We start from the raw sequence: 14,565 nt of genomic DNA, 5'->3' as shown, positions 1-14,565 counted from the left end.
AAACAGCAGCCATGTATGTCTGCATCCTCTACCTAGCAAGGGACATTATCCCCGTTGCAGTAGAGGGTGCTATAGGAAAAGCAATGCTGCGTCTGTCATACTGTGTGATTGTCAGCACACATATCCTCCGGCAATGTTGTCTTTTTAGTGAATGAACTCTGATCTCTGACATATATGTCAATCAAACTAACATTTTTGTGTTTTGGAGCCTCCTGTGGAAGATAGGAACAGGAATATGATAGTAGCATTGAGTTAACCTTTTGTGTATAGTGAGATAAGCAAGTTTTGGATTTATTATGAATCACTATATTAAATTAGGCCATAGGCTGAGCAGAACAAATCACACGACTTCATTCATGTAAACGTCACTGTATAACAAAGCGTCCTAATGATAAGTTTCAGGAAAAGGCAGTGGTGATTTTAAAGGGGGATCATGCAGGATCGACTAAGCAGCACAAGATTACAAAAAGGCTCAAAAAGACCAGTCATCATTTCTCGGGAATTATTTACGAAGAGGCCTGGTTCTATTTCATATCGGAAATTTAACCCTGGAGAACAAAAAATATCCACTAGGGATTACACGATGTTATTAAATGGCACAAACACAATTCACAAACATATTGCATTTTCTTACAATTACACATTTTACATATCGGTTCTAGTCCCCGCCACTGGAAGAAACGGTCACCTTTTCTAAACCACAACACGTTACTGAATAGCAATGGTGCATATTTTTCTTCATGCCAATCGCAGCACTCAATACTGCCCCCCTGTAGGCAGAAATGCTGCCTTTGTACAAATGAGCCCTGTGTAATCGAGGATCATTTGTCTTTATGAAGCCATCCCTCCCATTAGTGTAGATTTGAGAACAAACACTGAAGATCATTTACAAATGTTAAAATGTTCACTTCACAGCGCAAATACAGCTTCTTCCGCTATATTACAAAGAGGATCCTTCTCGATATATCAAGCATGCTAAACGCCCCAGGAGCCAAGTTGCCATGGGGTCAACAAATGTACTGGAGTGGATTTCATTTCACCAGCTCTCGATGGGGGTAATCTAGGTTAGAGCAGTGACACAGAAGACCAAAGCCATTTGCTTCTCTGTTGTGATATCCTGTGTTGCCCTTTGTGTCAGGCTTTGCAAAACCAAGCAGTGACTTTTGCAGTCGTGCATACATTTTTCCTGGAGATTCCCTGATCTATTAGATCTGGTCAGATCCTGTAGCAAAATGACAGCAGTCGTAGCCATAAATTGTAAAAACAAGAGTTTGTTTGTGTGCAGGGGTGTAAATATAGCCATAGCAGCCCATGTGGTTGTTACTGCAGGCGTCATAAGTAGTTTAGTTCCTGGCATACAAGTACTGCCAACAATAATCACAGAGTGTGCCCCTTTAGTTGCCAAAATTTACCAAGAGAATATGGTTGGATGCTCAGCTGCCCCGGCATTACTGGCTTGGAATGGTAAGGGTTAAGTCACTGGACCAGGCTCTGCAGACATGCTGTTGCATGCAAGCATTTAGATCTGTGCAGGGCCGGATCTAGGAGGGGCGAAGGGGGCGACCGCCCCCCCTAACACAGTCATAGCCACGCCCACTTTTGAGCAGAAGAGAGCTCTCCGGGGAGAGCCTGAGGCAGAACATGTGCTGCAGCTTATACTACAGCAGCACAGAGGAACCAGGAGAGCAAGGGTTACAGAGCATTTGCCCCTCACTTGCTGGTGTGTGGGTACTAGGGATAATAAATACAATTACCCCATAACACAGTCACATGTACATAGAACAATCACAAAGCTCTATCTCAGTCTCACTCAAAAAGTTCAGTCAGAATTGAGAGGAGGGGTTAGTATTGCAGATGGGAGGAGTTGGGACTGTAGAGGGAGGAGTCAAGATTAAACAGTAAACCACCCCCCCCTAAAGAAAAGTCTAGATCCGTCCCTGGATCTGTGCATGCAGTGGAACTGAAAGCCAGGGCTATTGCTGCAAGTATCCCTCTGATGTATGGAACAATATGATAAAAAGCCCCATTGCCAGGGAAAATATCCAAGCTTTCATAAGGAGCTTATTATACCTGCTACAGTATGTGCATGAAAAAGCATATAATTAAAGAGTTGCCTACAGTAGGCCAGTGGTTCTCAAACTGTGTGCCTAGGCACCCTGGAATGCCTCAGGACACTTGCAGGGGAGCCCCAGGTTGCTGGCCCAGGGCCAATTCAAATTATTGATGGTCAATGTATGTAATAGGTAAAACCAGTGCTGGTGGCTGTCAAAGTCTTGTCCCTCACCACGCAATTAGTAAATTACTCAATAAAACTTTTTGGCCTAGAGGTTCCGTGAAAAAAAATTCTGATACTTTAGGGTGCTCTGAAAGTTTGGGAACCGCTGGCCTAGGTGAATCAATGCGGTTGTCAGAGAGTGGTGTTGTGTAAAGTGGGGCACCTTCAAATTGTTGCTATTAGTTATGCCCCCTGTTGGTATGCGTAAGATATATAAACGTACAACAAGGGCTAGATGTCGGGCAAACTCAAAGGCTATCCCCAATATATCTATAAATATCACATTTGAAATGACAGCCCTGTTGTCTCCTTACTCCCTCATGTAAATGAATGCCTTGGTGAAGGTCATACATGAATATATCAGGAAAAGTTCCTTTTCATAGGAAGGCAGAGATAACCTGAGGGGAAGAGCGTGACCACTTGCGGCCCAAATGCACTTTTTGATGCTAGTCACCACAGATGTTTTGCGTGGCATTTAACAAGCCTATGGTCTGTGGCAGAAATCTATATCAGCAAGAGCTAAAATGCCACCTCAACAAATGACAATAAAACAGGAAATCCTGGAAGAATGTGCCACCCGCAGCCATTGAAGTCCTCTTGCAACACAAGATCTAGGCTTTGCATTTGTGAAGAGAAATGGGCATATTACTGCTACAAGCCTGCATTCTCCATGGAATAGTACCCCTCTTCGCCCATGCACAACCCACTCTACATTGCACGTAGAATAGTAATATCACAATCAATGCCTCTTGTTATGCTAACCTGTGCATGTGACTGTACAACCAGGCACAAGTGTGTAAAGTAGAAGACATGGCTTTTTAGCTACTCCAGTCCTCTAGTTTGTAAGGGCTGGTACTGTACATTTGGGAGATTTTCATACTTCCATGGTAGACCCCAAATTTTTAGTTAACATTGGAAGGATCATAAATGCAGCATGTCCATGATCCTTACGTTATTTGCTCTGAAACACTGGTGTAGCCAGGGCTGAAAAGCTGTTAAAAATAGCACCTAGAGTGGTCCCAGCCCCGCAAACTGATTATTTTTTGGATAGTATGAGTGCAATGATGATCTATGAGGGGTCTGTCACTCTATACTCTATGGGTGGGTGTTGTGACAGCAACTGGTTTCCATCCAGCCAGATAAGCAGTAATAGTATTGATGGGGTGATTTAACAAACCTTATGAAGAGGACAATTGCAGGTACTACCCATAGAAATCAATTAGATTCTAGCTGTCATTTAATAAAATAATGCTAGAGAATTTATATCTAGATTCTGATTGGTTGCTATAGGCAAACACTTCCACTTGTCCTCTTTAGAAGATTTGATCAATCTTCCTGTAAAAGCAGCCAGACAGGCTACGTAGCATGGCTGCAATTAATGCCTGAATAACCAATAGAGTTTGCAGCTGTGGATTGCACTGATTGGTTTCTACCACAAGTCTCCACCCCCTCCTCTCTCCTCTGCTGACCACTGACAGCGGGCCCCTAGCCAGAAAGACGGAAGAGTCTGCCTCTGTAGTGCCAGATGCCTGAAGAAGTATGTGTTACTGTATGTATTGTCACATATCTTTCCAAAGTATAGGACAATATGGCTAAATGGTGGGGTCCCAGAGGAAGGTTCTTTACAAACCCAGTTCCCCTTCTTTTAAAGGCTGGCTATATCATTGCTATGAACAAATCTGTTGGCATAGTCTTCATGGGGTCCAACAAACCCTATTTAAAGTGCCAGTTAAGCTGCATTCACCAAGAGGAGAACTTTGCTGACAGATGTCTGACCATGGGTATATGAAAGCACCTGTGTGTCCCCCAGTGTGTGAAATGCCATGTCTAGATCTGCTCCTTACATTAAAGGACATTTCTGCTCAAACAGAAGAGAACAGTATGTGTCAGTGGTACTGTTACAGCGATTAAGAACAAATTGTAGGTTTGGGGTAAAAGAAAAATATTCTAAAAATTATTTTCACACAGACAGTCTCCCTGCAGGATTCTCACATCAAATAGCCAAGACTGATTCAGAAGTGGATGCTGCATCGTCCGCTGTAACGGCGGCTGCTGCTGCTGAGTCATGGGTGCAATAATATGTAAATGCTGGTTTCAGTTGGCCCCCTGTGTACTAGCAGGCGTCTACATGTGCAAGCATTGAGATACCCACTTCCAGTGCCCATGCATGCTGTAACATTGCCGATGGTTCTAGACAATCCACCATCGGAGCACTAGCGCATTTACCAAGGACAATGGTACCTGCCCTATGCAGTTACTCCATTTAAACGTAGCCTCTGTGGCAGCGGCTGTGCATCTGAAAACCACTCCCATGAGACATACTTGTTTTGCATTAGATTCAGGCCACACCCATATACGCTCATCTCTATGTCGCTGGCATTCTGATCCCATCTGAGCTGTACTCAGTAGCGCCTTTGTGTGCACACCTAGGGTGATACAGGCGCTGTAGATGTTTCCTGTATTTCACACCTACAGTAGCAAATAGTCGTTCAGCTACTGTATGTGAACACTGGAATAGCGTGCAGTATGAGTGGACCTCTGAATTAGGCCCAGTGTGTCTTGTTACCATTGGAGCCTATAGCTAGCCGCATCTCTGATATAAGTCAGCTGGCATCCGGTAACACACATAAACTCATTAGCAGTTTCATTTTGGGTTTTTTAAAGAAGTCCCCGGTTGAACAAAGAAATCTATTATATCTACTGTAAAGATATATATATATATATATATATATATATATATGTGTGTGATTCCCAAATATTACTGGGCACAGCAGAACAACCCACTTCAATGGAAAAGACTAATTCACCTCCTTCCAAGCAAGACATGAAATGAGCTGCAAGTAAGGAGTCTTGAGTCTTTGTAGGAAAGGTGCATGCAAACGTGGAGCCGGAGTGTATCCTATGAACAAAATAGTTGTACGGGAACTCCTATCCATATTGTAGGCACTGATAAAACAAGGTCATTCTAACCCCTTCACTGCCAGTGACACAGTAAAGTGTTGTCATGCACCTGTTTGTTTTCATTTCATATATATATATATATATATATATATATATATAGACACTAGATCACCCCCTTCGAGTTGCCAGCTGTATTCTGCCAATCTGCCATATGAAAACAGACAGATCTGAAAGAAGACGTCTTCTATTGTCATTTGCACGGAAAACCTATAAGAGAAAGTATCACTTATGTCTCATTGCTGGAATATAACATTAAGAAAGTAAGTGTGTGTGTGTGTGTGTGTGTGTGTGTGTGTGTGTGTGTGTGTGTGTGTGTGTGTGTGTGTGTGTGTGTGTGTGTGTGTGTGTGTGTGTGTGTGTGTGTGTGTGTGTGTGTGTGTGTGTGTGTGTGTGTGTGTGTGTGTGTGTGTGTGTGTGTGTCCTAACTCCAATCCTCAATCAGCAGAACAATCCAGGTTGTAAGGATACCTGGTCAGTACAGATGACTAAATTAGTGCCTCAGTCATTATGATTCCCCCACTGCTGCTCAAGCATCACTGATGGGCGGATTTTAGGACCAGAGTTTGAAAGCGCTGACTTACTCATCAGTCATGGTGGACACAGATGTAATTAGTGGATTAACTCCATCCACAATAAGCCTACAAAAAATATTGGCCCTCATTCCGAGTTGTTCGCTCGCTAGCTGCTTTTAGCAGCATTGCACACGCTAAGCCGCCGCCCTCTGGGAGTGTATCTTAGCTTAGCTGAATTGCGAACGAAAGATTAGCAGAATTGCTACTAAATAATTTCCTGCAGTTTCTGAGTAGCTCCAGACCTACTCCTAGACTGCGATCAGCTCAGTCCGTTTATTTCCTGGTTTGACGTCACAAACACGCCCTGCGTTCGGCCAGCCACTCCCCCGTTTCTCCAGACACTCCTGCGTTTTTCCCTGACACGCCTGCGTTTTTTAGCACACTCCCGGAAAACGCTCAGTTACCACCCAGAAACGCCCATTTCCTGTCAATCATTCACCGATCAGCAGTGCGACTGAAAATCGTTGTTTGAACACCAGCAAATCTACTAAGTTTTGTGTTAAATAACTTAGCGCATGTGCTCTGCGTACCATGCGCAGTTAGCAACAAATCGCAGCATAGCGAAAATCGGCAACGAGCGAACAACTCGGAATGACCCCCATTGCTCCTATGAAGGCGCTGATGATTTTATTTCCACTTTGCTAACATTATATCATGGACTTTCATTGCATAATGACCAAAATTTTGCAACCTCTGCAGTGACATTCTCTCCTCCCCAACAGCATCAACAAACGGAACCCTGTATGAACACTCTCTTTTGGGGTGGATGTATAAAACACTAGATAGAGATAACGTGAAGAGGGAAAAAATAGAGATATCACAAAGCTTGGAGAGAGATAAAGTACCAACCAATCAGCTTCTGTCATTTTACAAGCTGTGTTTGAAAAATGACAGGAGCTGATTGGTTGGTACTTTATCTCTCTCTACTATCTCTCTCCGAGCATTAATAAATCTCCCCCATTGTACCAAAGTACAGCCTGTAAAGTGACAGAAGCTGATTGGTTGGTACTTTATCTCTCTCCAGGGATTAATACATCTCCCCCTCTTCCCTTTAAAAAAATCCACTATTCTTTGCCATATCCGTTAAGGGATTGCTTGTCATCATTTTCACTGTGAAAAGTTTGGAATTTGCGGTTTGCATCCACCATGCAGTCACTATGAGCTGAGTGGCAAAGGTTAGAAGGTGATTGGTAGAGAAACAGCTTCTGTTGCAATTGGTAAACAGTTCTTCTTGTGCTGACCTAATTTAGCTAGTGGGTACCCTGCAAGAAGCCTTGAATTGTCTGTGCAACTGTAAAGCAGTGCACTATTTGCTGGTGCTACAGTAGTTCAGTATATGTTATGGGTCGGTCACATGACCGCCGGCATCCCGACCGCCAGGATGCCAAATGCATCCCTATGTTACTAATATTGATAATAGTGTCCCATAAATCTGAGAAGCTGGTGGTATGTGCATCGGCCAGTTTAGCAGTTGCATACATAGCGGTCTATTAACTAAGCTTTGGATGGAGGTAAAGTGGAGAGTGATAAAGTACCAGCCAATCAGCTCCTAACTGTCAATTTTAAAACACAGCCCGTGACATGGCAGTAAGGAGCTGATTGGCTGGTACTTTATCACCGTTTACCTTATCTACGTCCAAGGCTTAGTAAATAGACCCCCAAGTCTTGCACCTTTAAGTTTAGTCAGTGGTCTTCAAGAATGAGCAACTGCTGGCTACTTCTCCAGATTTCAGGGTCTTTTTTCTTTTCTTTTCTGGTGCATCTGCAGCCTGCTTATTTTTCCATTATACAGCAGCAGTAAAGTTAATATTAGTAAAGGAATGGTACTTTTCTTGTTACGATTCACACTAATAGGGAGATGGACTCCTCCTGGCATGAAAGCATGTAGTTCCTTTGCAGTGCCGACGTAAAGCTGCTACATAGTTTTCATCAAACTTCCTCAGTTCTATCCCATATAGATGCATACGTAAGTTTGCAAATTGGACACAAGTCAGCTGTGTGCCCCTTGGGCTGAACAGGCTATGTGGCTGGATCACTTGTGGTATGACCGATGTCTGATAGTGTGGTCAGAAGATAACCATAAATAACCATAGAAACAGGTCAATATCAGTTTTCTTCCAGCATGCCTGATAATGTTCCCATTACTACTGGGCATTCTTGTCATTTTCAGGTCACATATATTGTAATGTTTAGGAAAGAACCCTGCCACCTGTGGTTGTGGGTTAACTCCATTTATTAAGTCTGTGTCCACCATTATATTAGGAAAAAAGTTTTATTGGTGAGTATAGAAAAATCCCTTTTTTTTACACAGCATATGGAAAATTCCAGCATTGGCAATACTTCCCGTTTAGTTTGGTGCCAAAGACAAAGAAGAGGTGAGAAACTAACAATCAACCCCAAAACAATTCTCTCTTCCATAAAGCCTCACGCATATATACAGAACAAAATCAGCAATACCCATAGATCAAATTCTATAAAGGTAAAAAACAAAGAAAGTATTTAAAAAAAAATGAGGTAGCAGTTTGTTTTCAAAGTTTGGAAGTGCATCACGTTGGACAAAGAAATAAAGGGAATGTCTCCTCTATACAACATCAATTATGAGGAGCCAAATAAGGAGGAATGTTTCCATCTCGTTACCTCAGCCTCGATATTTGTAAACAATATAATGTCAGCAATTTTTTTACATTTTCTTTAGGATGATCAATTCTTTGTTGGCGTGTAATTACTATATGTCGTATTTATTTCTGTTGATGTCTAAAAAAAGGACGTGGTTAGTTTATTTAGAGCAAATTCACAGACAGATAGGAAAGTTAAGCCTTTGGCAAAACTCTCCTACAATCAATGTTTCATTTCTGACATAACAGGGACCGAAGTGCTGCAAATAGAGTGTAACATTTCACAGGATAGTCATATCCTTGTATAAGAATTTTGGAGTACCAATGGTGCTGACTTCCATTTTGTTGCCTTCCATTCACACTGATCAAGAGTTGTTGAAGATCCAAGTAGTCATTTATGCCTGCAGTCAGTGGCTGTCCATGTTCAGAAGGACTGGTATAAAATCATCAGTCTGAAGTAGCGATTTTGAACCATAGGGATCAATTATACCCATCGAGCAAGTGCATTTGCCTCCCATTTATGTACACTGACCGCAACAAAATGGAGGTTGCATACAGTATATACAAGAGCCATATGAATGGATCTTCATGAACGAATTGCATGCTGTTTTCTGCAGTCATCAAAGAGCTAATACAGCTTGCCCTTTTGTTTGCATTAGTATATATTTTTACTTTTTTTTCCCTCAACCCTTTCAAAACTAACTTAATAAAATTGACCTTTAAGCCTGGCAAGCAGGCGGAACCTTGTAGTTTCACAACAACTGGCGAGCCACAGGCTGTAAACACTTCTGCTCTATAGTGTACCTTAATGAGGATGACATTAAACAAACCTTTATACAGTACCACATATTCCTCATTAGATGGCTCCTTTAGACAGATCCTGATATTTTTGCAATGTTTCCCTTAAAATACCAGAATAAAACCCCTAACTAGTAAAAATCCATTGCAGGTCATGTGTCCACACTAACCATATACGAGGGAATCAAAAATTAGAGGAAAACAAATAGATCATACTTGAAAACATTCATCCCAGCTGAGGTAGGCTTGGAAAATGACCTCTGTACGGACTCCATGTTACAGTCTACATCCGCCTCATTAACAGTCAAAAATAAAAAAAGAGAACAAAATAGAAATATAAAAGTCCAACCAAGCTACAAGAGCAGCAGACTTCCCTGGGATATTCCCAGGAGCCTCAACAATCATCTGACATAGCAATAAAAAGAGCGGAGCAGAATTATCAGTCGGTAGGTAACATTTCACTATAAAATCTGTTAGCCCTGCAGTTAAAGTACTTATAGCAGGTGAATTCGATCTGATGATAGTGAAAAAAGGTGGCTGCCCACAGTCTCTGGAAAGTATCAGTCTATAAGTGCCAAGTTCTCACACATAATAAAAAGTACAAAACTCTATCAAAAGGATATATGGGAATCACAAGGTTTGGGAAATGGAGACCTGAGATTGCGTAAAAAAGCTCCAGCAGGCGTGACAGGAGCAGCAAGGATGCTGGGTCAGTTCAGTCTTAGGGGAAGGTTGGAGGCTCAGTCCTTGGCTGTGGGTGGATGGTTTGTAACATAGGATCCTGGAGGGTCTTCTTCGGCAAAACTGATTTCATCAGGAATAATGGTGGAGGTCATCGTCTCATCCAAAGAAGGTGGGGGAGAAGACTGATACTGAGGATACAGAATTGAGGATTGCAGTAATGATTACTTAATTCACTTATCTGATTTATGCATTTTCTCTAGGATAGTAATAAACATTATAAATTATATTTTTGAGAAAAAAAAATATGTAATAGTATATCAGGCTTACACTATAAGAAATACAGAAAAAGCACACTGTTGTAAAATGTTTCCGTGACAAAAAATAATAACAATACAAGGGCCATGCCGTGATATAAACAGCAGATTGCTCTGTTATAGATTAAGTTTTATAAATATTATTAATAGATAGATAGATAGATAGATAGATAGATAGATAGATAGATAGATAGATAGATAGATAAATGAAACCCCCCCAGAAATATCAATAAACAATTTGTTGACAGATTTCACTGGCAGCTGATTAACTGATGTCATTAGAACTGGGTTGCAATGGACCATAAAATTCATAGCTACAAATTGTAAAAGATACTTTGATACTACACAGATGATATCGCGTCGACACACCACTAAATGCAATGAAGCGGATTCCCCTGTGCCCAACACAGCATCACATAGCACATATCGATAATATTGTTATCAGTGTTGAACAGACACTTATAGCCCGGTACAGTATATCAAGTTTGATCAAAACAAAGGCAGTAAATAAGAGAGGAAACAGTAGGAGAAGTACATAGTGGGGAAGGGGAGAGAGAAAGAGAGAGAGAAGGAGAGAGATAGAGCAAGCAGGGTAGAGATATATGGGGAACACAGGTAAAGAGAGATAGGAAAAGGTTGGGAATTGGAAGAGCCAGATAAGGGATAGAAAAGGAGGTGAGAGAGAGAGAAAGGGGAAAGGTGGAACAAACATGGAAAGGGGAAGGAAGGAAGAATATGAGGAAATGGAAGGAATACGGGGAAAGAGATGGGAAGGCGGGGGGAGGAGAAATGGCCATATTTGATATGAAAAAAATTAGAAACTTAAATTATTTATATGTTTTCATTACTTGACCTGTTTGCTATAGAAAGATATTACCACTGGCAATAGAGGTTATGCTACCTCAATGTCAGGGTGTATGTACTGGTTGGTTCATCCACAGGCAATCTTCAGCTTTTGTGTATTTGCCATGTCCCATGATGCTCAGCTCTCTGCCTTACACGGCTATATAAATGTGTCTCACCTCATTTCCATGAGAAGATGAGTGAGAGAAGAGATGCTCCATCTCACTGAGGTCGCCAACCTTTCCTTTTATTTCTGGGGCATCATCATTTACCAAGGTCACACCATTGTGACCAATTCTCTCTGGAACTCTGCCATTGACTCCAACAGCACCTTGCTGAGCTGAGAGCTGGTCCTGTGCCGCCTTACACTTCATAAGCCTGTGAGATGAGAGAGACAGAGAGAGAGAGAGAGAGAGAGAGAGAGAGAGAGATGTAATTGTTATACCTATCCAAACCACATCTTGTCTTTCACTTTAGCCCAGTGATTCCCAAAACTGGGTGCCTCAAGGCATTTGCAGTGATGCCCTGGATTGGTGGTTCAGGACCAATTCAAATTATTTATGGTCAATGTAATAGGCAAAACAAAGGTTGTGGGTTCCAATCAGAAGCGAATCCTGTCCCTCACCAGATAACTGAACCTAAGAATGACATATAAACACAATGGCAATTTAATATTTATCTCTGAATTTCTTAAGAATAAACTTTTGGCCTAGGGGTGCAATGAAAAAAAATCTGAAACTCTAGTGCGCTGAGATTCAAAAAGTTTGGGAACAATTCTCCCTCGATAATTTCCTCAGTCCCAATACTTTAGTATGGAGATGTATAAATGATGTGATTCAAGATATAAAATTTTTTGTTTTCTTTCAGAACTTGACAATGAAAATGTACGCTATTCTGAGATGGCGCACACAAGCTGCCGTTTACACAGTTTTGTGCGGGAGAGGGATCTTTTCAGAACCGTCCTTGCTGTCTCCCTACTGTTTCACAGCTCTTTCCATTGCTGCAGCGATCCCCTTGCCAAAGATCCCTTCTCACCCCACCAAGGTCTGTGGCTGCCTTACTTAGGTCCCTGTCAGCTGAGCACTAGCATATCACTCAGATGGCATCATAAGTAAAGTATTCATGTGAAGCTTTGCTTTTTCTGATATATTAATTACACAATCTGACACTTATCTGTTGAAGCTTCTACTACATGTAATGAGAGATAAGCCCATTAGATGAAAAGTTACCTAGTCTCATACTTCAAAAAATTAAAAATACGCAAAGAAATGAATCCTATAGTTTATTGTAGCTTGAATTTTCTATCCTTTTTACTTCTCTTTCTTTTATAAACCAAAACACTTATAGTAATAGATGCTGCACCTTTTGATTGCTAATACTACCATTTTAGTATCCCAAAAACGGAGACTGTCCCCAAATATCTGAACATTGGGGCTATATACCCTTCTAAACACATTTTTCTTCTTTACGAATTTCAAACTACGTGGTGTCCTATGCTATATAAATAAATGTCCTTTTCCCACATATCCGCAGGGGTGTCGAGGTGAAGGTGAAGGGGGATACTACAAATTAAAGCCTGCTTGGGACAGGTGCAGCCAAACAGATGCAGCCACTCCTCCAACATGGTGCATCCACCACAGCAGAGCAGCAGAACTATAATGTTCACTATCAGTAAGCTACAATTAATAGCACGCAGCACACATACAGGGGAAGTGATATCATCACATAGACTGTTTATACTCTTGAACATCAATAAGAACAATTGGACCCTGTCAATGGGTGGTGTAAACATTTGTGTCAGGGAGATACGCCCTGTATGATTGGACAACAATACTCCAGCATGGTGCGGTCACGCCCCCTTCTGTGTCACAGCAACTATGGAGTAACTATGGAGCATTTACACTCTCTACATACCAGGGCTGGACAATCGAAGAGTAAGCATCCTATATAATAAAAGGCTAACGCTGCTCTTCACCTCTATGGGGGAATTCAAGTGTTTTGTGTGCCGGTGGCCACTAGATGACGCCCAATGGAGCAATTCAAGTGTTGCACTATTTGGGTGCGCACAGCTATCGGCGCTGACATTACTGTTATGTTATTCTGTCATTTTGCCGGGCTGGTAACTAGTCAACATCAATGTCATATCAGCACTTGGGCATCAATGACAGACGATCATTGTCAGAAAATAATCAATATTGTAGACTATGGAAGTGACTCTCATACATGCAGGAAACCTGCTTCTTCATTACAGGAGATGTGATTGTGAGCAGCCTGGAAGCACTTCTGCTGACTGAACATTCACTCTGGCAATGTTATACCTGTTCTTATTGACAAATCCTTCAGTTTTGTGCACTCCATTAGGGGTATTGGAATTTTCCATGCATTTTCTTTATATGTACAAAGAGAAACCACTATGGAGGGTGAATAGCGAGTATCGCACAAATGCGTGCTAGAAATATACACATCACTAGTCCGTGCCGTGCATCTTTTTGCTTACAATGTGCATCTTATTCACCTAAGTAAAATGCATAGAAGGGACAATACTACATTCCTAGCTTACACTGATCCATGGGGTGTGCGGCATTTGTACATCTGGATGCGACTGAGTCTGAATCTGTGTAAGGTCTCAGTTGTGAGCTTTTCCTCATGCCAGGTTCCATTGTGACTGTGTACGAGTGTAAAACCAATTCCTGTGTGTGGTTAAACTCGCAGCCTAGAGTCTCTAGTACACTGTGAGCGCATTTTTGCTGCATCTGCGACGCGAATATGATGTTAAATGTAAGGAATGTAAAGTAAAATCATGAACGCTACTCCTCTGGGAACATCTGAGTCACATATCATGTCATAGTCATGCAGCGTAGTATGAATGCCCAGCGAGTGAGGACACATCTGTATCTGTAGTCATTCTTATAATTCATGAATGTTTCAAAGTTAAAATACCTGTTTTATGAGTCTGTACACAATATGCCCATTTATATTAAACTCAACAGCTGGGAAATAATGAATTGGATCCAAATCATTAATTAAGTCAATATATTGAACACTAGTCATCGATGGGAAAACCCCTGCAGGATAATGAGCCCTGAACATCAACATCGATTGTGCAACCCAACTCTGGACTTTGTTCTGACATTTCTCATGGGGGCTCTCTACTGTATGTCCTACCTCCCGCGGTATCCAAACATGAGGAACAGCACACAAAATATGATACAGGTCACACCAATGTGAATCCCAATAATGATGCCTGTTGTTGAGGATTTTGGCTTCTGCTCGTCACTCACACAGTTGCAGGATGGGTTCAATACTGTATGGAGAAAGACGGTTGTATTGACAGCTGTCCTAATCCGCTCACTTCTACTTACTGTATATTACAATATAGCATTCTAGAGTCAGGGAAAAACACTTTACAGAAGAAAACATTTTACATCTGAAATTAAACAGCACTGTAATGCCACTGTGTTCTGGTGTGGTGTTCCTGGCAGTGGTAGTAATGTGTATTAGAC

The 14,565-nt window shown here is 41.6% G+C and overlaps 1 protein-coding gene across 1 annotated transcript in view; it reads right to left on the bottom strand.

Annotated features, from left to right (window-relative positions):
• Nucleotides 1–8,061: 8,061 nt before the first annotated feature.
• Nucleotides 8,062–14,565, bottom strand: part of IGDCC3 (immunoglobulin superfamily DCC subclass member 3) — a 106,299-nt gene continuing 99,795 nt past the window's right edge. Inside the window, exons 13-15 of the mRNA XM_063929947.1 lie at nucleotides 14,228–14,366; nucleotides 11,242–11,440; nucleotides 8,062–10,093 (exon numbers count right to left, since the gene is read on the bottom strand). Of these exons, the coding sequence (XP_063786017.1) occupies nucleotides 9,962–10,093; nucleotides 11,242–11,440; nucleotides 14,228–14,366 (470 nt within the window). The 3' untranslated portion in view covers nucleotides 8,062–9,961. The remainder of the gene's footprint in view (nucleotides 10,094–11,241; nucleotides 11,441–14,227; nucleotides 14,367–14,565) is intronic.

The sequence above is a fragment of the Pseudophryne corroboree genome, chromosome 6 (genome assembly GCF_028390025.1).
Source record: "Pseudophryne corroboree isolate aPseCor3 chromosome 6, aPseCor3.hap2, whole genome shotgun sequence".
In the NCBI taxonomy this organism is placed as follows: domain Eukaryota; kingdom Metazoa; phylum Chordata; class Amphibia; order Anura; family Myobatrachidae; genus Pseudophryne; species Pseudophryne corroboree.
Note: the sequence above shows the minus strand (reverse complement) of the source record. Positions and strands in the feature narration are given on the sequence as shown.